This window comes from Hyla sarda, chromosome 2, assembly GCF_029499605.1.
Source record: "Hyla sarda isolate aHylSar1 chromosome 2, aHylSar1.hap1, whole genome shotgun sequence".
NCBI classification, from domain to species: Eukaryota; Metazoa; Chordata; class Amphibia; order Anura; family Hylidae; genus Hyla; species Hyla sarda.
Window position 1 is genome coordinate 165,400,777 of NC_079190.1, and position 24,172 is coordinate 165,424,948.

Below are 24,172 nucleotides of genomic sequence, written 5' to 3' on the forward strand. Positions count from 1 at the left end.
CGTCTAGGTGACGATACATCGCGATATATCCCGATTCGGTCTAAAAAAAACTGTCTTTTACACTTTTATTAAAACTTTATTTTATTTTTTTTATACACTTTATTAGTCTTTTAGGAATCATTAGATTCCTCAGACAGATGAATAGAGTTCTATTGAACTCCATTGATCTGCGATCCATTGATAGAGCCTGGTCCAGCCAGGCTCCATCAATGACAGCCATGGAGAGCAGGGAAGCAGAGGTAAGCCCTCCGGCTACCTCCACAGTGGATCGCCCGCCCGCGATCGCGCTGCGGTGGGGCGATCCACACCACTAGCCCACCAGGGAGCATTCACAGATCCCTTTAGATGCCGCTGTCAGCTTTGACAGCGGCGATCTAAAGTGTTAATAGCCAGCCTCGGCTATCGCCGCATGCTGGCTATTAGTGGCGGCCCCTGGTTACTGAGAACAGCCGGGGGCTGCAGAGTATGGAGCGGGCACGAGTCCGGAGCCCGCTCCGTACACCCAGAGCGCCGCCGCATCAGATCTGGCTGACAAAATGTGGAACTTTTATCTCCTGATGCCCAGGACATGCTGTTCCGGGCGTCAGGAGATACAAATTCCACATCCCTAAAAGAATCGATTCAAAAATATTATGAATCGATTCAGTATCGGCAAGTGAAAAATCGCGATAATCGCGCGAATCGTTTTTTTTTCTTTTCTTACATCCCTAGTGAACGCACCCTTAAAGATCATGCCTGACATCGGCTTGTTCGACAGTATCCAGCAGTAGCCGTATGTCCCAGTTGCTGATAGCCATGGGGTATGAAGCCTGCTTCATATGGTGGGCATAGGACGTACATGTATATCCTGCATTGTTAAATGGGTTAAACACCCACTTGGTTTTACTGGCTCCCAGGAGCCTCCTTAATCAGCTGTTATTGCTGGGACATTCTAGGTTTCCCAGGGAGTCTGCCATTCTTGGCATCGGCTGTCTTCTCTTCTATATATACAAGAAACAAGGTTCTTATCATTCATCATTGATACCTGCCCTACATTCTCATGTGACTGAACAGACATCATTTTATTGAAGTAGTGGAAGCTGTTTTGGCAGAAATAATGTTCTGGGATGTTTGGTTCAGGTGGCCCATACATTAGCTAATCAGTGGGTATCAGTATATATGAAGGCTTTGTTCTTGTGATGAACTGTATTTATCTTTTCTTCCTTCCCCTTTTTTGTTTTGTTTAGGAAAGCAGATCTTGAAAGTGTGGAGTATTGCACCGTTCCAAGTCAGCCAATTTTGGAGCTGGTGTCCATGAAAATTTTGGGGTCTTGCAAGTTACTAGTACGTCTGATGGATTGCTGCTGCAAGGCCTTTCAGTATCCTTTATGTATATATTTCCTATAGGCCTGTGGGGGCAACTGGATCAAATAGTATAGAATCTACTGGTGGTCGTAACGACATATCATTTTAATTTGATGAGCCAAAAAAAATCTTCACGTATGAGGTTACAGATCTCTTTATGGATCTTGTGCTTAGATTTTTATAAAAATGATACTGTTAATGGGTTCTGCAGGTTTTATGTATCAATATGCATTGCTATATATAGCAAGCTACAGTATGATGTGAAATCTGTCAGAGATCTTATGTGACAGCTCAGTCTTCAGCCACTGCTGCCTTCTCCTGAGCGAGCATCAGTTATGATTAAAGAATATGTACTTGGTTTTCATCATACCTGAGCCTAGATGATCCCTCAGGACATGTGTACTGCTGTTGGCCTTTTTCAGTGCCTAATAACGTAGCAGGGAACTATGTTCAATTCCATATACAAAAAGAAATGACAAAGGTGTAAACGGATGACCCTAAAGGAGTCCAGTCACTGGTGCCCAACTATGTGTACGGCATTTAGATACCATACAGTCTTGGGTGCAGTTTTTATTTGAAAACAAATATATCAATAATATTGATGAATAAATAATAAATATATTTGCACTGTAACACTATGTTTACATGGAGTAATTTGTGCTGAATGCCTGCAAGGAAAACACATATTCCGCACATTAAGAATCTGAAGGGCTTTTAGGACCAAGGGGCAGTTTCATTGCCATAGTTTTAGATTGGGCAACTTTTTTTTTTTGCAAAGAGGATTGCTGATCTTATATATAAATAGTAACTAGATGACATGGGGACAGTGTCTTCATTTTTATAATAGTGATTACAGCTTTGTCTTTTACCTAATATTCAGCTTCTGTGTACGGAGGGCAGGATGACCTTACCTAGCACTATAATGTTGCCAGATAACGCCTCCAGTTGTGATTAAAGGGCGTCATGAGTTGACAATTCTATATACCTGTTGCGCAATGAGATGACTCAGTCATGTGATTTTATAAGTGATTAGACCCTTGTGCTATTCCTATATTGTGTAATAAAATTGAATCACACATTGATTCAAACTGTGGGCATAGTTTATTATGTAAGTATAAAAAGTTAAGATGCTTTAACCAACAACAGAGTTTCACTACTTGTCTGCTGCCTTTCCCAAAATGTAATCTTTAAGGTCTTTTCTGAACCCTTAACTTAAAGGGGTACTCCGGTGGAAAAAAATTTATATATTTTTTTTTATTTTTATTTTATCATCAACTGGTGCCAGAAAGTTAAAGGGGTATTCCAGGATTTTTTTATTTGACTATGTTACAGGGGCTGTAAAGGTAGTGTAGTTCATAATATAGTGTCTGTACCTGTGTGTGATGGTTTTCTCGCAATTCTTATATGATTTTCACTCCAATATTTATTTTTACCAGCATACAAAATTACTGTTTCTGATTTTTCCCAGGTTGCAATGCGGCCGAGACCTGACTCACTAGTCAGCTGATGACAGGGAGCCTGTCTGCTTCAATGGGTGGAGGGATCGCTTGGTGGGAGAGAGATCAGTCTGCAACTAATGCAACAGCTGTAGGAACCCTTATTGAAAACCCCAGGTCTTTTGTTTCAATGGGTGGGGTGGCTGATGTGTGGGAGGGAGGAAAATGGAATTGTGGGATTTGTAGTCAAACAGGAAATACAAGTTCACAAAAAGCTAGCCACAGTGTTATGGTAATCTCACAGCATAACCATTTAGCCCCAAGACAAGCGCAGATCCTTCCTAAGCATGTCCATTACTGTCTGCCTGGTACATACTAAAATCACCTTATGGTGGATAACCCCTTTAAACAGATTTGAACATTTCTTCTATTTACAAAATCTTAATCCTTCCAGTACTTATCAGCTGCTGTAAATGCCACAGGGATTTGTATAGTCCTTTTCTGCCTGACCACAGTGCTCTCTGCTGACACCTTTGTCAATGCCAGGAACTGTCCAGAGCAGGAGAGGTTGGCTATGGGGGTTTGCTCCTACTCTGGACAATTCCTGATATGGACAGAAGTGTCAGCAGAGAGCACTGTGGTTAGGCAGAAAATAACTATACAACTTCCTCTGGAGCATACAGGAGCTAATAAGTACTGGAAGGATTAAGATTTTTTAATAGAAGTAATTTACAAATCTGAATTTGGGTAGAAAACAGACATGGTGCACATCTACAATCTTGTATAATGATCTGGTTGCTTCTACCCGAATTCACACTGTTTTCTATCCCCTCCTTTTTTTTGTTTGAACATGTGCTGCACTCTTCCCCCCCCCCCCCCCCCTCATCCCAACCCTATATAAGTAGTACTTAGCTACACCTGGGCCATTTCTTTCATAGCAACCTCCCAGTCTGACTGGGAGAGCATGGTAAGTGAGCTATTACACCTTGTTCACACTGGTGTGGTGCTGTGCAGTGTCCGTTGCTGCCGTGGCGCCATGTCTGTGGGGAGGTGCGACCCATAGACTGGTTTGAGTGGCATTGGGGCTGCTCTGCCAGTGGGTTGTGTCGCGGTGGTGGTCGCCGCCCAGTGCTACGCCATTTTATGCTAGGGACGTTAGGGACCCACTCTGAATAGGTGGCATTGACGTGGCGAGTGGGCTTTGTACTTTTTGATCAAAAATGTATACGAACAACCTGTTAGTTACTGAAATTATGCTGAGAAGCAATCAGAACATTATACAAGATTGTAGATGTGCACCATGTCTGTTTTCTACCCGAATTCATAATTTACAAATCTGGTTAACTTTCTGGCACCAGCTGATTTAAAAAAAAAAAATATGTTTAACATGTCCATCAGAGAACCCCTTAAACAAGTTTGATGGGGTTGAGGTCTGGACAGGCAGAGTCTTGAATTACCAATTGGGAACCAGACTTTACATATGCTTTTGTTCCCACAGACACACTGCAAAATCTTGTGGAAATAGTTCCCAGAATGTCGGAGACTGTTATAGCTGGGAAAAGGAAGGGGTGCGTGCGTTTTCATATAAATGCCTTTGGGTTTGGATGTCCAACAAGCTCATACAGATAGGCTGTTTGGGTGTGTACATGGTTTTGGCTATATAGTAAATAAAGTTACATCATACCGTGACCAGCATAAGCGGGAATTAATTTATCAAAATTGGGTAGCATATATTTCCTGCACCATTGAGTTTTGGAGTATCTTCACACCTCACCTTCAAGTAGCGTGTTTTGCCACAATAGTCACAAAATTGGGATTATCAAATCAAAACTACAGCATTTTCTTAGATACAAAAATGCACTTTTTTTTCTTCTCCTCTTTTCTGCATTTTTTCCTTTACTACTTGAATCAGTTTATGTATACAGCATCTGAGCTTTAATGAATATATTGTTATGAACGTTGTGCTTCTGGCGTTGCTGAGCCGCTTATGGTTTGTATACATACTACTGTGATGTAGCATTGTAATGTAGTTTGGCTGCTGTAATATTGTTGTGTGGTGAATATTGAAGATGTCGGAGGCACTCACCATTGCAATAAAATACTGTCCTTTATTCCATGCAGAGCAACAAACAGCAGGTGCATAGCGTGGGACGCCAACAGGAGGTGTTATGGCTATTTCGCGCTACGCTATGCACCTGCTTTTTGTTGCTCTGCACGGAATAAAGGACAGTATTTTATTGCAATGGTGAGTGCCTCCGACATCATCTTCAATATTTACCTGCACTGTTTGCTACACGAGAATTGAGCACCCCATTTTGTTCATTTATTCTCTGGACTGTATTCCAGAATTGCGCCCCGGTGCACTGGAGCACAGCTGTGTACAATACCAGTGCCAGCTACCGCTTTTTCTCATTTCCTATTGTAGTATTGCTGCATGTTGTCCTACTTCATGCACTATTTCCCTCTATTGCAGTTTAGAAAACAGTAAAGAAATATATTTATGGAGGCAAAATATTCTGTAGAGCTTTAACCCCTTAACGACCACGGACGTAAATGTACTTCCCGGCTTGGCGGTACTTCGCGCCAGGACGTATGACCGCGAGCATTGGAGCAGTGCTCCCGTCATACACGGCAGGTTCCGGGGACCCGGTAATGGCCGCGATCGTGCGGATGTCCGCCATTAACCCTTCAGATGCCTTGATCAGTACAGATCATGGCATCTGCGGCAATGCGTGCGTTAAAATAGATAATCGGATCGCCGCAGCGGTGATACGATCATCTGTAATGGCGGACGGAGGTCCCCTCACCTGCCTCGGCCCGTCTCCTGCTCTGGTCTGAGATCGAGCAGACCCGAGTAGGAGATAGCCGATAATAATGATCAGTACTATGTCCTGTGCATAGCATTGAACAGTATTAGCAATCAAATGATTGCTATAGATAGTCCACTATGGGGACATAAAAAGTGTAAAAAATAAATATATAAATAAAAAATTTGAAAAATAAAAAGTGAAAAATCCCCATCCCCAATAAAAATTAAAATTGTCAGTTTTTCCCATTTTACCCCCAAAAAGCGCAATTATTTTTTTATAAACATATTTGGTATTGCCACGTGTGTAAATGTCCGATCTATCAAAATATAATGTTAATGATCCCCCTACGGTGAACGACGTAAACGTAAAAAAAAGGCCAAAAATGCTGCTTTTTTTTGTCACCTTTTATTTCAAACAAAATTAATAAAAAATTATCTAAAACTTTGATGTATGCAAATGTGGTATCAATAAAAAGTACAGATGACGGTGCAAAAAATGAGCCCTCATACTGCCCTATAAACAGAAAAATGAAAAAGTTATAGGTGGTCAAAGTAGGGCAATTTTGGATTACTGATTTTGTGCAAAAAGTTTTTTTTAAGCAGTACAAAAATATTAAAGTATCTAGCCATGGGTATCATTTTAATTGTATTGACCCACAGAATTAGGAACACATGGCATTTCTACTGTAAAGTGTACAGTGTGAAACCCTCCAAAATGTGCAAAATTGTGGTTTTCACTTAAATTTCCTCCATTAAAAAAAATATATTTTTTGGGGTTCGCCGTACATTTTATGGTAAAATGAGAGGTTTCATTACAAAGTACAATTGGTCACGCAAAAAACAAGCCCTTATATGGGTCTGTAGATGGAAATATGAAATTTATGGATTTTAGAAGGCGAGGAGGAAAAAACGAAAACGCAAAAATAAAATTGGCCTGGTCCTTAAGGTGAAAATGGGCTTGGTCCTTAAGGGGTTAAAGTGAATATATCACACAGTTTATGAATATGACCCCTGTCGGCACAGTCAGATGTTAGTCTAATTATATATTTCATACATTTTATATACCGGTAAGCTGTTATTGGCTTAATTTTGCTTACAAAAAAAACACTTTATGGAGCCCTAGAGTGTCAGAGGATTGTACCCAATAATAAATACAAAAATAATAATTTTCTGTGTAAAAAGAAAACAGAAAATGATTCCTTATCTTTTTATAGCAGAGGTCAGTGTAATTTCGCCAATGCATGTGTATTAGAATAACTTCTTTACAAGATTCTAATAGCAGGAGGCATAATATTGTATGTCTGTGACACTAAGCCTGTCTACTGATGGGCTGTGGGGAATGCACCACACCATTACCGCTCAAAATCCAAATCTTGTTCGAACTCACATTCCCTTTTTTACTATTTTCACCATTATGTATATTTTCTTATTTTAGGATTATGTACAGGGGACTGTTAAAGCGTCTAATGGCCTTCTATAGCGTGCACATATGTCTGCAGAAAGAGGTGTCGGACTTCCAGAAGATGCCATACTTTAAAGACTTTGTGTTCCCTACTGCCATTGAAGAGCACATTGGTTCTGGTTTCAATGATTTATTTAGAAATAAACTACAAAACCTCTTTACCAAGAAAAGCAAAACACAAATTCTGAACAAAATATTTGACACTAGTAATGGTATAAAGGATAAGCTGAGCAAAATCAAAGACATTGGTACAATAGAAGCACATGTTGATGTGGGACTGCCCATACAGATGCAGAGATTTAAAAGAGGTAACAAAATGTTTTGTTTGTTTTTTCTTTCATTCATTTAAGACTGAGCCATTTAATAAGGGTTATCCGGCCAAAGAGCAGCACCCGCATTCTATGCGAGCTGCATCTCCAGTCTCTGAAAGCTCTTTGTTTCCGGTGTGAGGTGCAAACTTCCTTCTGCTCCTCCCCTCAGCTCTCTCAAGATTTCCGAAGCTAGAGCTGGGGGCAGGGCAGAGTGAAGACCGAGCAGGGGGAGAGAGGACGTACATGCCTCCCTCATCTCCCCTACCTCTGCTCCACCTGCCTTCGGAGAATGCAGGTTTGCACGGGCAGAGCAGGGGGTGAGAGGAGGAACATAGGACTCCCTCCTAATCTCCCCTTCTCAGCCCCGCCCGTGTTCACTGAACGCAGGTTTGCATGGTCAGCAAGGGGGAAGACAAATTCCAGGGGCTGGGGCTGATTTCCATAGGGCTGCAAGGGCGAGGACAAACTCCAGGGGCTGGGGCTGATTTCCATAGGGCTGCAAGGGAGAGGATAAACTCCAGGGGCTGGGGCTGATTTCCATAAGTGGTTTTTGTAGAATGCAGGTTTGCACGGGCAGAGCAGGGGAAGATAGGAGGTACATATGTTTCCCTCCTCATCTCCCCTTCTCATCTCCGCCTGCGTTCTCCGAACGCAGGTTTGCATGTGCTGAGTGCCGGCATGGCTGAGAAGGGGAGATCAGGAGGAGTCATATGTACCTCCTATCTCCCCCCTTCTCTGCCTGTTCAAACCTGCATTCTCTGAAGGCAGACAGAGCAGAGGGAGGGGAGATGAGGGGGTCGTGTACATCCTCTCTCCCCCTGCTCTGTCTCTGCTCTGCCTTCCCCCCCAGCTCTAGTTTCGGAAATCTTCGGAGAGTTGAGAGGAGGAGCAGAAGCAATTTTGCACAGAACGCAAATTTGCACCTCACACCAGCACTGGAGACGTGACGCCACACCACACCCCCTCCATTCATGTCTATGGGAGGGGACTGGAGACACCGCTCGCATAGAATGTAGGTGTAGGAGATCGCGGGGGGTCCTTTGGATAGGGGATAAGATGTCATTGGCAGGATAACCCCTTTAAGAAATTACACTATATGCTATTACTCTTTTTAAGATATTACACCATCGATAACAGTTCTTTTAGTTTTGGGTTGCATGTCTCACATTAAAGACATCTTGGTAGCGGCATATGCAATGATGCAATGTTTTGTATGTGCTATTGTCACTCAGCAGATCTGTACACAGCCTAGTCATTATTGTTATGAATTAATTTACTAGCAACAAAAACACATGTCGGAAAGTAGAACGGCATATGCAGCCTTAGGCAATGTTCACACATGGATTTGCTGTGCAGATTGTTACACATGGATTTAGCTGCAGATTTGCTGACTTGTTTTGCAGAAAACAGCAGGACTTAGCCTGTAGTATTTCACCCGAATCCACCAAATACTCTGTATATTTGTTATATTTTTAGGATATAGTAGTTTTATGCTTTTATGAAGTAAATGCTAAGTATTTATCCTTTTACATTATGTATGTGTAGACTACCAGTTATTTATCAAGCTTGTGTTTCTTGTGTTTTTGTTTGTGTTGTGCAGACACGCTGGACACTTATAATGTTAAAGCCTTATGTCTGCAAGTAAAAGAAGGCAGGCTACAAGTAAGTTTCAGCTGGTGTAAATGGATATATACTGTATTACATTTGATTGATTAATGTAGTCAAATAATGTTTTTAATGAAATATGCACCCTTTAACTTCATGACCAGACTTGCTTGGGCTCTAATGGCCATGAAGCCTTATTTTGTGCTGGAGATATATTTTATTTATATATTTTCTACATATATTCTTCACTGTTAGTAAGAGTACATATAAGTCACCAGGTAAAATAAGTATCTTTTATATTGTTAATATTTTATACTGGTCACTTTTCAAAGACTAGCTGGGTAAAGAATAGGTGATTACACCGTTCATAAATAGGGTGACACATACCTCTGTGTGAATAGAACAGCTGGTGAATATGCAAACTGCTGCTCTATTCAAACCCTATGGGCAGAAATTAACTATTTTATCTTAATAGGTTCTGCTCTCATTTAGTGTGCCACTTAGTACAAAGTCTAACATTTGGTACTGGCAGCCCCGAGGTCCTTTCTAGGTCCCTACAGCTAAAAGGAGTGGGGTGACCAGGCCAAAGGGTTAAATAGCCAGGATTGGAGGTTCAGTCCAGGCTGTAAAGCAGGAGGACGGCCTGCACTTATAGCATTGTAAAGCGCTCCCAACGCTCTACTGTAATGACGCCAAAAGACATTGCTGCATACTAGAGATGAGCGAACTTACAGTAAATTCGATTTGTCACAAACTTCTTGGCTCGGCAGTTGATGACCTTTTCTGCATAAATTAGTTCAGCTTTCAGGTGCTGCGGTGGGCTGAAAAAGGTGGATACAGTCCTAGGAGACTCTTTCCTAGGAATGTATCCACCTTTTCCAGCCCACCGGAGCACCTGAAGGCTGAACTAATTCATGCAGGAAAAGTCATCAACTGCCGAGCCGAGAAGTTCGTGACAAATCGAATTTACTGTAAGTTTGCTCATCTCTACTGCAGACTGAGGATCTGCAGCGCCTGTGGTCAGCACAGTGGGTGGTTGTAAAGGGGTTAATTAATTTTGTTAAAATTAGAAGTATTGTGTCCGGGGGAAGGGGGGGTCCATATCTGTGTGTTGTTTGTTTTTATGCAAAAATGTTTAATACAAATTTTCTGATAAAAAGAAAAAAAAGTATTGTGTCCTTTTACAGGGGACGACAGTTATTATTCCCACACAGGGTATTCAAATATTGTTCTAAATATATAAATAAGCAATATGATTGTTACCCTACAGAGCTTTTTTTTTCTCCTTATTTATTTTTTCTTTTTCTTGTGTTGAAGCATAGTACCAAGTTCTAGTAGCAGTCGTGTATTTCTGCCAACAGTCAGTAAGCCACTGGTTGGGAAATACTGACCTAATGTCATGATAACATCTGGTAGATTTTTGATGGGTTTTAGTCTTCAACTTAGGGTATTACCAGGCATTCATGTTTCCTTTATGAGAAGAGGGGAAAGCTGCAGCCAGACAGCTCTGGCAGTGGCTAGTCTTTCCCTGAACAATAAGATCAAGTGGTAAAAACATGCCCTCAACTGTCAGTGGAGATATGGCACACTGCGATACCCTTTTTAGACAGCCGGCAGAACCCGCTGACAGACTTTTTATTTTATGGTGTCTGGGTACTTTTACAGATAGTTTTATCTTGGGGGTCTTCAGTTTCTCTTCCCAAATTATAGCTAGAGGAAGAGATTCCCTGAGATGGAAATACCATCTCACTTTCATGGCTATATGGGAATACCATCTCCCTTTCATGGCTATATGGGAATACCATCTCCCTTTCATGGCTATATGGGAATACCATCTCACTTTCATGGCTATATGGGAATACCATCTCACTTTCATGGCTATATGGGAATACCATCTCACTTTCATGGCTATATGGGAATACCATCTCCCTTTCATGGCTATATGGGAATACCATCTCCCTTTCATGGCTATATGGGAATACCATCTCCCTTTCATGGCTATATGGGAATACCATCTCACTTTCATGGCTATATGGGAATACCATCTCCCTTTCATGGCTATATGGGAATACCATCTCACTTTCATGGCTATATGGGAATACCATCTCCCTTTCATGGCTATATGGGAATACCATCTCCCTTTCATGGCTATATGGGAATACCATCTCACTTTCATGGCTATATGGGAATACCATCTCACTTTCATGGCTATATGGGAATACCATCTCACTTTCATGGCTATATGGGAATACCATCTCCCTTTCATGGCTATATGGGAATACCATCTCCCTTTCATGGCTATATGGGAATACCATCTCCCTTTCATGGCTATATGGGAATACCATCTCACTTTCATGGCTATATGGGAATACCATCTCCCTTTCATGGCTATATGGGAATACCATCTCCCTTTCATGGCTATATGGGAATACCATCTCCCTTTCATGGCTATATGGGAATACCATCTCACTTTCATGGCTATATGGGAATACCATCTCACTTTCATGGCTATATGGGAATACCATCTCACTTTCATGGCTATATGGGAATACCATCTCACTTTCATGGCTATATGGGAATACCATCTCACTTTCATGGCTATATGGGAATACCATCTCACTTTCATGGCTATATGGGAATACTATCTCACTTTCATGGCTATATGGGAATACCATCTCCCTTTCATGGCTATATGGGAATACCATCTCCCTTTCATGGCTATATGGGAATACCATCTCCCTTTCATGGCTATATGGGAATACCATCTCACTTTCATGGCTATATGGGAATACCATCTCCCTTTCATGGCTATATGGGAATACCATCTCACTTTCATGGCTATATGGGAATACCATCTCCCTTTCATGGCTATATGGGAATACCATCTCACTTTCATGGCTATATGGGAATACCATCTCACTTTCATGGCTATATGGGAATACCATCTCACTTTCATGGCTATATGGGAATACCATCTCACTTTCATGGCTATATGGGAATACCATCTCACTTTCATGGCTATATGGGAATACCATCTCACTTTCATGGCTATATGGGAATACCATCTCACTTTCATGGCTATATGGGAATACCATCTCACTTTCATGGCTATATGGGAATACCATCTCACTTTCATGGCTATATGGGAATACCATCTCACTTTCATGGCTATATGGGAATACCATCTCACTTTCATGGCTATATGGGAATACCATCTCACTTTCATGGCTATATGGGAATACCATCTCACTTTCATGGCTATATGGGAATACCATCTCACTTTCATGGCTATATGGGAATACCATCTCCCTTTCATGGCTATATGGGAATACCATCTCCCTTTCATGGCTATATGGGAATACCATCTCCCTTTCATGGCTATATGGGAATACCATCTCACTTTCATGGCTATATGGGAATACCATCTCACTTTCATGGCTATATGGGAATACCATCTCACTTTCATGGCTATATGGGAATACCATCTCACTTTCATGGCTATATGGGAATACCCATCTCACTTTCATGGCTAGATGGGAATACCATCTCACTTTCATGGCTAGATGGGAATACCATCTCACTTTCATGGCTAGATGGGAATACCATCTCACTTTCATGGCTAGATGGGAATACCATCTCACTTTCATGGCTAGATGGGAATACCATCTCACTTTCATGGCTATATGGGAATACCATCTCACTTTCATGGCTATATGGGAATACCATCTCACTTTCATGGCTATATGGGAATACCCATCTCACTTTCATGGCTATATGGGAATACCATCTCACTTTCATGGCTATATGGGAATACCATCTCACTTTCATGGCTATATGGGAATACCATCTCACTTTCATGGCTAGATGGGAATACCATCTCACTTTCATGGCTAGATGGGAATACCATCTCACTTTCATGGCTAGATGGGAATACCATCTCACTTTCATGGCTAGATGGGAATACCATCTCACTTTCATGGCTAGATGGGAATACCATCTCACTTTCATGGCTAGATGGGAATACCATCTCACTTTCATGGCTAGATGGGAATACCATCTCCCTTTCATGGCTAGATGGGAATACCATCTCCCTTTCATGGCTAGATGGGAATACCATCTCCCTTTCATGGCTAGATGGGAATACCATCTCCCTTTCATGGCTAGATGGGAATACCATCTCCCTTTCATGGCTAGATGGGAATACCATCTCCCTTTCATGGCTAGATGGGAATACCATCTCCCTTTCATGGCTAGATGGGAATACCATCTCCCTTTCATGGCTAGATGGGAATACCATCTCCCTTTCATGGCTAGATGGGAATACCATCTCCCTTTCATGGCTAGATGGGAATACCATCTCCCTTTCATGGCTAGATGGGAATACCATCTCCCTTTCATGGCTAGATGGGAATACCATCTCCCTTTCATGGCTAGATGGGAATACCATCTCCCTTTCATGGCTAGATGGGAATACCATCTCCCTTTCATGGCTAGATGGGAATACCATCTCCCTTTCATGGCTAGATGGGAATACCATCTCACTTTCATGGCTAGATGGGAATACCATCTCACTTTCATGGCTAGATGGGAATACCATCTCACTTTCATGGCTAGATGGGAATACCATCTCACTTTCATGGCTATATGGGAATACCATCTCACTTTCATGGCTATATGGGAATACCATCTCACTTTCATGGCTATATGGGAATACCATCTCACTTTCATGGCTATATGGGATTACCATCTCACTTTCATGGCTATATGGGAATACCATCTCACTTTCATGGCTATATGGGAATACCATCTCACTTTCATGGCTATATGGGAATACCATCTCACTTTCATGGCTATATGGGAATACCATCTCACTTTCATGGCTATATGGGAATACCATCTCCCTTTCATGGCTATATGGGAATACCATCTCCCTTTCATGGCTATATGGGAATACCATCTCACTTTCATGGCTAAATGGGAATACCTTTTTTGAATGCGGCAGCTACAATTGGCCAGGTTAAATAGAAACAGCCTTGTGTGCTGTTCTGCACATTTTCTGTTATTCCTATAGACATAAATGAGAGTTGAGGCAGCATCGTAGCACAACGAAAATAGAATCAATTAAATATGCCATAAATGTGTAAAGTGCTCCTTTTTGTATATAGCTACTGTATATGAGCTTGCTAGCTCTTACAATTTTAAGCAGCAGATTGTTGCGAGCAGTGGAATAGTTGACTAGGGTGAACATCGGCTATTATTGTAACAGATGATGGGGGGCTGTCATTTATTTTTCACCTAATACAGTTGTCACCATTCTCACAGGGGAACATTTATCAATGTTAGTGAGGTAGAGATTTTACCCCTGTTTGCTTGGTGTTTTTTTTACAGTTTCTTAAAAGGTACAAAAATATTGCACAAACTTCTGCACAATTCTAGAAACCAGTTAGGTGCAGAGCTAGGTTTAAAGGGGTACTCCGCTGCTCAGCGTTTGGAACAAACTGTTCCGAATGCTGGAGCCGGCGTTGGGAGCTTGTGACGTCATAGCCCCGCCCCCTCATGGCATCACACCCGCCCCTCATTATATCACGCCCCTTCCCATAGACTTACATTGAGGGGACACCGCGTGTCATCATGAGGGGGTGGGGCTATGATGTCACAAACTCCCAACACTGGCTCCAGCATTTGCAACAGTTTGTTCCAAACGCTGAGCAGCGGAGTACCCCTTTAAACTTTGTGCTCTGGCATGTGACACATTTGCGCAAAAAAAAAAACTTCTAACATTTTTTATTTGCGCAAATAAATACAGCTCCACTGCAAAAAGTAGTGTGTTGGGCATTAAATAGCAGACAACTTTGATGTTCTTCTTGAAATTGCGCAAAAAGAATTAGACAAAAAAATGTAATGGCACAAAATTTGCCAGGACATTGAGAACATTAGTTTAAAATGTACCATTAAAGGGCTATGGGGGACATCTATATCTTAAACATTTTGTAATATTCACAGTTTTCTTTTATGTTCCCTAATTCTGTGTCCTCTATAGAAATGTATATGTTTTTCTGCACAGGGCCTTGGTAGTGAAAAAAATTCAAACCAGTCCAAGAAACATTGCAGAAAAAAGTGTGTAAGACATTTGGTGCCTAAACTTCAGGAAGCTGAAGACTTTAAAGCTCTTTTCAAACAACTGCTTTATGCCGTAAAATGGTGTAAAGAGAGAAAGCTGCAAACAGAGGCTGTATTCTTCAGGAACCGATATCTGAGATGCAACAGACTGCAACATGCTGAAGCTTTAGGATACAGGTATTTTTGGCTAGACCTGTGCAGATGTATGCATTATATCATAAGAACTCATCCAGACTATTTGCTGTATTCTGATCTAAAAAAAACTATTTACAGAAGAGGGATTCCTATTATACAAAGTTTCATACTTGCATTGCTCTATAATTGTTTAGGAAACTTGTCTCAGGATGATCTTATACACCTGCTTCTACACGATTTATACAAAAGCAGATTACTAAATGCCTATTATTCTAGCCAGGGTGTTCCTCATATAAGCCCTGTTACATTATAGCATTATGACATTTTGTAATGATCATCCAAGTCCTTTGCAACTTAAGATTATTTAAGCTGTTAACAAAGGAGATAAATGTTTGGTCAGTAGTTGCCGGTCTGACCACTGGGACCTCTATGATGGCTAGAACAGGTGGACAGGTCTGCCTTTTTATACTACTCCTTTAGAATGTGGGCTGCTTGTCTGTACAAAACGAAGACATTTGGAAATGGTCAAGTAAGCGAAATCTGTTCCCGTGTTTTGTAGACCGGTAATATGTTTGAGCAGCTGGCATACCTCTTGAACAACGACTGTGTGAATTGCAAGTGCACACCCTGTTTTCAGAATGCATCCACTCATTTCACCCAATTTTCTTTTGGTTCATTTGTCCTTTTTAGTTTCATCATTTCTTCACTTGTATCCATTTACCTTCTTGAATTTTTTTTCTCTATTATAGCTTAAAGAAAAAGTTGCAATGGTGGAAGAAGTCCATGTGTCACAGTTTGCGTGAACAGACTCTAAGAAAAGATCATCCAATGCAGTTTTTAAGGCTGCAAAGATTTCAACGAACTTGGAAACACATGGTCACTCTTTCACAAAAACACAGAAGAGTTAAAACAAGGGATTTGCAAAGATCTCCATTGTGTTCAGACCTTTTTTCTGCTGAACAGGTGCCATCTTCTGCTGCCTCTGTCTTTGCTCCAAGGCCGGTGATATCTAGGCTCCAGGAGTCTAGCAGTATAGGAGCAAACCAATGTCTTACTGACACAGATGACATTGATGATATATTCTCATCGATTGGAATTTAATGGACTATTCTTTGCGGATGATAGAATAAATTGTTATAGGAAGCATTGAATGTGTACTTAAGGTTTATTGGCAGTACATATTTAATGTTGTATAGTCAGACCAATAAAATATGCTTAAGGTCTCCGAATTCCTTTTTTATAATCTGCTTATTGGCCTCTGGCTATATTGATCTAGTTCATGGTCATTTTTTTAGAACTTTTAATAATTATAATTCTAAGTTCAACAGAAATAAATATTGTTTCTTACTAAAGTTATGCAATTAGTCAAAAAACAATATGTACAGTACTTTATGGCACCAAATAATGCTAATTCCTGCTCAGACTCAATATGAAAAGTCTGTTTACCTGCAAGTGGTGTTATCTAGTATAAAATATTACAGCATTTCATTATGTACTGCTTCTTCCTATAGGCATACTACAGCTGCTGTAAACTGCAGATTATACTTTTGTTTGAAAGTCTCAAAAGAAATCCAGAGGAATGTATTAGTTGTATGTGTATTGCAACCCTACTTTAACCTTCAAAGACATCTCAATTTTCTTACGGAAGACTTCATCCTGAAATGGACACTGTCAGATTCAAAAACATTTCCTTTTTCATAGAAGTCTAAAAAAAAAGACCTCCATACCATCCAGAACATAATCCTTTTCTGCTGAAGCATCGGCAAGTCCAGTAAATGAGGGTGGGACCAGAATTCCACTGTGCTTTCTCCTGCCATATCATGCAGCATGAAAACAGAGCGAAAAGGTGAAGGGGGGGGGGGGGGTTTACAAAGCAGCCTGCAGTGATTGGATCAAGAGGCACAGCTCAGTAGACTCAGGGAGGAAGTGAATGCATGGTGAGTGAGGACATGCCCCCACCAGAGCACAGAATGACGAACCAAGTGAGCAACAGATAGAAGGTATTTGTGAGAGAACTATAGGTCCTAGACACACAAATTATCTGTTCATTATTTAGATACGGAGTAATGTAACTTTTTGTGGGATTTGACAGGTGGTCTTGAATCCCTAAGCAACACTTGTCATCTGAATTTGAATTTTTAAATCTTCAAGGAGAACTCTTTACCTAGTCAGCAGTCCTCTCACCAGCCAAGCCAGAACACCCTGCTCTGAACTGTTGAGGGGCAACAAACACTGAAATAGTGCTGTCTGCAGATGGATAATCTTTCCTTCTGGGAAAATTTCTGCCTTGGCATTTAAATCTGAAAACTATAGCTGGAGTGAAGAAAAGGTGGGGTGATTGAGCTGCCTTGCATATTCCCTCTTAATTGGCAGTGTATGACATGAGACTGATTTGTGCGTGGTCTAAAATTATCCACCCTAAGGCTAGGTAACTTTTTTTTTTTTTTTTTTTTTGGGGGGGGGGGGGGGGGGCAATAAAAAAAACGCCCATCCTGCCGCATGGCGTTTGCTGCATGGCCAGATGTTTGTTGCAAGTCAATAGGGAACTGCAAAATGCCATATCCACTTGGCGTTTTTCAGTTTGGTGCTTGTTTTATTTTTATCCTTTTGGCATTTTTAGCAATTTTTGGCTCCTTTTGTAGTTTTTCAAAATGGCCTCTTGTTGGGACTTTGGCATTTTTTTCTGTGGGAGTGAAAAAACTAACAAGAAATAAAAGTCGGCATCTATACATTATACATAGAAGATCGTCTCGCATCTATACATTATATTGGACTATCGCAGCAGTTGTCAGAAGTGGCACCTGCTGCAATCAGTCTATTAATGCAAGTACTACAGCTCCCAGCATAGGGGATAAGTTTCAGATCACGTGGGGTCCAACTGCTGGGGCCCCAACAGCCCGCGGGAAGGGGGCGTGCTGACCACCACACGAAGCGGCAGCTGACATGCCCCCTCAATACAACTCTATGGTAGAACCGGAGAGCTGCCTTCGGCAATCTCCAGCTCTGCCATAGTTGTATTGAGGGGGTGTATTGGACGCCGCTTCGTGCAGTGGTCAACACGCGCTATCTGGCCAGCGAGTTGGGTCCCCGTACAGGAGATCGCAAGGTGCCCCAGTGGTTGCACCCCCCGCGATCTGAAACTTATCCTATATCCTTAGGATAGGGGATAAGTTTTTCACCACTGGACTACTCCTTTAAGGACAGATCACAGCGGGTGTCACTTCTGACAACCGCTGCGATCGTCCTATATAATGTATAGATGCAGGCCACTGTTCTCTGGTCCCCTGCACTGCTATATAGATAGATATAGATAGTGTGTGTGTGTATATATACCTATTCATATTTCTGGCCAATCACGGCTCTCTGCGGGAAATATGAATCTGTGATGTGAAGAACTTCACATTGCAGAATACAGTGCAGGGATCCAGAGAAGAGCGGCAGTGTCACCCGCTTCTAAACATTATATAAGAGGATCGCAATGGGTGTCAGAAATGACACCTGGGGTGATCTGTCTATTATTACAGGAGGTACTACTCCCATCATGGAACAGTCTATTCCATGCTGGGAGTAGTATTACTACTTAAAAAATGTAAAAAAGTTAAACACACAAACACATTATTAAAATATATTACTAATAAGTTTAACAAAATTATTTCTAAAAAATATATAATTTTTACGTTTTAAATGGCTCCTTTCTCCATTTTTATTATCGCCAGCTACATTTTTAGTTCCCTGCCCGCCCACATAAACTTGATCTCTGTTTAAAAATTAATAAAAATGTTGTTATAAAAAATATATATTTCATTAAATAACTTTTTTTTTTTTTTTTTTTTTTTTTTTTTTCAATCCCTACTGCATTTTTTTTCCTTTTTGGTACCCAACAAATTTTTGAAAAAAAAAATAAAAAATGCCAAAGGGGCCAAAAAATGCAATTTCCACTCAAAGGCAAAAATGCAGGGAAAATCAGTGGCAGTTTTTCTGGCGTTTTTTTACTGTCTTTTATTTTTTTTTATTTATGCCAGAAAAGAAAACTTAGTGGGAACCGAGCCTAAAAGAAGCAGTCTCAAAATACTCATTCAAAATAATTCTTCCATGCATATTTTACCTTTTGCATGTAAAGGTAAAATCTGCATATAAAACATGATGTTTACACAGGCAGATTTAATGCAGTGATAAAAAAAAAATCGGTAGCAGATCCAGACTCTGGGTTTTCACTTTGAGTTTCCATTCTACCTGTCCCCAGCAGAATATGTGCGAATAAAGTATGGAAAACCAGTTTCATGTACATTGCATTGTAGTTTGCTGAAGTCTTGGCTGTACTGAGTAAAAGCACATTGGTATGCTCTGTAGAGCGGTAGTGCATAAAGACAGTAGAGAATATGGCTTTCCCTAAGTGTAGAAGTGGATTTGAGCTTGGAGAATAAGGAAAACTCTCCATGCATAATGTGTGTGGACAGAAATATATCGTAGCGCTGTAACAAGTGAGAACAGATCTTAATGCTAGTCTGTACAGACTCTAAACTTCGGTTTTGGTTACTGCATTGCCTTTACTAAGCTTTTTTGAAGTGAGACAGACACATTTAGTTAACCTTTTTAGGTATTTTTATTTTTAGGAATAGCAAAGGTTTTTTTTTCTTCTCACATTTGACACATAACACATTAATCCATTTACAATCTATTTACATAAGACTAAAACAGTAAATGTTTACAACAAACTTTATTATTACTTAAAGGGGTATTCAGCTGACACAAACCTTTTTTTTCTAATTGACTGTTGGTTATGAAAAATAAAAATATATATTTTTTTAAATACTTGCCTGGCTCAATCCCCTGCCTCTACCATTCTGATTGCTCCCAAGCCCTGGTGCTTCCTGGGACATGTCTCTGCAGGAACTGCTTGCTCAGCCAATCGCTGTCTGCAGGGGTGACCAAGCTTAGCCACAGGCTGCGAAGGCTTTTCCTGCAGGGACAAGATGTCACTGGAAGCAGTTGAGTTCAGAAAAGCAGCCGCTGGAGATTAGGACAGACAGTATGGATTCTTTTGTACTTTAACAACACACTGAGACAAATATAAAACGTTCTGTGCTTCCAGAATATCCCTTAAAGTCATTAGAAAGATTGAGCTGGACCAACTTTATTCAGAAATGTGATTCGGAGGAGGGTTAATGTTTTAAAATGCACCAAAAACGTAGGGATTTTTTTTCTTCCAATAACTCCAATAGTAAAATTTCCAAAGCAGTAGTCGTCTAACATTTTGCAGCAGGGGTAAAAATATTTTGGCCTAGATCAGTGCAGTAAGAGTTAATCTCTTCTTAGTGCTTACTAAGTGCTGCATGATACTGGATTATTTTGTATTAAAGTATTGCAAAAATAATCCCTCTTTTGACACAAACCTGTACAACACTATACATCTTATTAAGATCTCAGTGCTTACTGAATGGAGCCCTATGTGTAATGTTTCTGTAATGCTAAGTGTATGTCACAGAGCCAGAGCTGCATAAACAGCCTCAATTACATGTGAGAAGTCTGCTTGTAAGGCTTTTATCAGCAGTTTTACACTAGTAAACCTAAACTAAGCAGGAGATATCAGGGTTTGTAAATCATATAAAGGTAGGTTGATGGTTAACTAAAAGTTACATAACTAATACTTTGGTTACTAATCATTATGCAAGTACAACTATTTTGCCCGTTTTTCACATTGGATGAACAAACTTACTGAAAATATTCTTTTACAAATAGTTTGTGGCCTAATGACTCATAACATTACATTATAACAAATCATAAGATTAAATACACATCGGACTCTCTTTAAAGGGGTACTCCCGTGGAAAACTTTTTTTTTTTTTTTTTTTTTTTTTTTTTTAAATCAACTGGTGCCAGAAAGTTAAACAGATTTGTAAATTACTTCTATTAAAAAATCTTAATCCTTCCAGTACTTTTAGGAGCTAAATACTACAGAGGAAATGCTTTACTTTTTAGATTTCTCTGATGTCATGACCACAGTGCTCTCTGCTGACCTCTGCTGTCCATTTTAGGAACTGTCCAGAGCAGCATATGTTTGCTATGGGGATTTTCTCCTTCTCTGGGCAGTTCCTAAATTGGTCAGCAGAGAGCACTGTGGTCATGACATCAGAGAAATCTAAAGTAAAGCATTTCCTCTGTAGTATACAGCCCCTAAAAAGTACTGGAAGGATTAAGATTTTTTAATAGAAGTCATTTACAAATCTGTGTAACTTTCTGGCACCAGTTGATTTAAAAAAAAAAGTTTTCCATGGGAGTACCCAATGATCGTCTGTCATCACTTGGCTAAAATGATTTTTACATTTTACCTAGAAAATAATCATTTTGGTTGAAATGAGATGTTTTTATAAACTTTAGTGTGTATCAGTACCATGTAACTTTCATTTACCCCAAAAAAAAGTCAAGTCAAAAGTTTTGATTAGCTTGTGTCCGGGTGCTAAGACCCCTCCCTCCCCACCAATGGTTAGAACAGGCAGGGAGAAGCAAAGAGATAAGAGCTTTTCTCCTCGCTGCAGGAGGTGAATTCTACATAAAATCTATGGAGCATATTTCTGCTTCTTAGCTAAGTTAGCTGGTTGTATTAATGGCTGGGGGTCTCAGCACCCAGACCCTTACCAATCAAGACATCTCTATGCCAAGTCAAATGTTTTTTAAAATGACTATGACATTTTAATAGTCAAGTTTTTTTCTGCAGCATAGTTGGAGGGATAACCAAAATTTACGCTGAACCTACCCTGCAACATAGCCTCATGCCAAATATATGTACGCCGTAGATAACTATGGGCTCGTTTACACTGCGGACGTTCCTCTTGCATTGTTTTAATGGGATTCTGCTCCACTGTGCACGTTGCAGAATCACCGCAGCCAAGTTCCGCTGGCAGAATGGAATATCTGCCCAAAGAATAAACATGTTTATTTTTTGGGCAGAATTCTGATGGACTGCATTGCCGTCCATGAGATTTCACACGTCCATGTGGTCCTAGCGCCGATGACTTAGTCGGCGTCTGCTGTAAGCAGACATTGAGCCAGCAGAACTGAACGAGCCCTTAGCATTGGACTGATGGTTATCGTTATACATCCCTACATACACATGCATGCCTGGCCAAGCAGGCTTCAATTTTCATATCTTCAAAATGTCATATCTTCCCAAGATACAAAAAGATGAGGTAGTTGTTTTAAGTGAACCTATTGTTTTAATACAGTTCTGATACGTCAGAGTAACCTCAGCAATCACTAAAACAAAGGTGTAACAGTGTGCAGAGAACAGAGTACTGTTTCTGTTCATTTTCTCCCAGCCCTTCTTGAAAGTGCCATGTACAAATGTATGGAAAGTCCTTATAAATCCATGAACTGCTTGCTGTGCTCTCCAAGGAATTGAATAGGTACAGTGCTCAGGTGTGGTCTTCTGCTCATTCATTTTATAAGTTTGTCAGGGTCTTAGCGCCCACTTATCAAAACTTCTCGTGTGTCAATAGGATGTGTGAATTATTTTACAATGACAGTTACCCTTTAACTTCAACACAAACTACAAACTTTGTTTGAAGTTTTACTGTATGAAAAGGTGTGCGTGTGTGTGTGTATATATATATATATATGTATAATATATATATAAAAATGCAGGCAGCACACCACAGGTAGGCTTTAAACAAAGGTGGGTTTATTCCATGATGTGAGAGACTACGTTTCTCCAGCCTCACTTGAAAAAGCCAGCGTGAGGCTGGAGAAACGTAGTCTCTCTCACATCATGGTATAAACCCACTTTTGTTTGAAGCTTACCTGTGGTGTGCTGCCTGCATTTTTTCTATGAATTGAGGAACCAGAGGGCCAAGGTTCAGAACATGCATGCACCCCGATTTCTTATCTTTGGATGTGCTGTTTCTATTGTGTGTGTGTATATATAATATATATATATATATATATATATATATAGATAAGTTGGCCATACTGATACACAACTATTGCATGGACCCGGCATACAGGTGCACGCTGCTAGGTATAGACAGTCAGGAGAATACAGCAGCACACTGCTAGCACAAAGATATACATGAAATAGGTAATGCTATATTGCTATAATGAAACACACTATTTGGCAAAATGGTAAGCAAAGCGCCTCAATTTTTCATTATAGCAATATAGCATTTCATATTTCATCTACTGTGTATCTTTGTGCTAGCAGTGTACTGCTGTATTCTCCTGCTTGTCTATATTTAGCCTAGCAGCGTGCACCTGTATGCCGTGTCTATGCAATAGCTGTGTATCAGTATGTGCTGGCCAACTTATGCTTTTATGTATTGCACATATGAGGGGAATCTCCATGTTGGTTCCTGCACCCCATCCATTTTGTAAGGTGCTGGATGTCTCAGACCTTACAAGCCTGGAAACTGACTGCTCAGAGGCACATCACATTCATAGTGTAGGGTCCGTCCCAGTGAGGTCACCTATTCGTGGTGGGATGGTACACACTATTTGGCCAAATGGTAAGCGAAGCGCTTCAATTCTTCATTATTACAATATAGAATTTCATATTTTAGCTATATCTTTTGTGCTAGCCATGTGCTGCTGTATTCTCCTGCTTGTGTATGTGTATGTGTGTGTGTGTATATATATATATATATATATATATATATTAGTGTTATGAGTAGCCGTATTATACCAGTGATGCAGATGCAAAATCAAAAAATGTTGCAGTATCTTGTAATACCTTTTTTTATTGGACTAACAGCATTTTGTAGAGACAAGCTTTCGGGATTCTTCCCTTTATCAAGTCAAAAGCAAATCCAAGCTTACAAACAAGACATACAGGTTATATCTCACAAATATGCACGGGTTAAGACAATAGATGTGGATAATACACACTAAAATAGGCCATAAATTGTCCAGCTATAGGAATTTATGGTGGTTGATTTAATGTCTGTGTAGATTCATCCTT

The 24,172-nt window shown here is 40.4% G+C and overlaps 1 protein-coding gene and 1 long non-coding RNA gene across 3 annotated transcripts in view; one reads left to right on the top strand and one right to left on the bottom strand.

Moving 5' to 3' along the window:
* NEPRO (nucleolus and neural progenitor protein) overlaps window positions 1-16,451 on the top strand; it is a 33,206-nt gene extending 16,755 nt beyond the window's left edge. For both annotated transcript variants that reach the window (XM_056555700.1, XM_056555699.1), the window contains exons 4-9: window positions 1,227-1,358; window positions 4,693-4,770; window positions 7,025-7,359; window positions 8,963-9,024; window positions 15,032-15,264; window positions 15,972-16,451. In XM_056555700.1, coding sequence (XP_056411675.1) covers window positions 1,227-1,358; window positions 4,693-4,770; window positions 7,025-7,359; window positions 8,963-9,024; window positions 15,032-15,264; window positions 15,972-16,323 — 1,192 coding nt within the window. In that variant the 3' untranslated portion in view covers window positions 16,324-16,451. The remainder of the gene's footprint in view (window positions 1-1,226; window positions 1,359-4,692; window positions 4,771-7,024; window positions 7,360-8,962; window positions 9,025-15,031; window positions 15,265-15,971) is intronic.
* Window positions 1-24,172, bottom strand: part of LOC130355506 (uncharacterized) — a 289,775-nt gene that overhangs the window by 256,781 nt on the left and 8,822 nt on the right. The window lies entirely within an intron of this gene.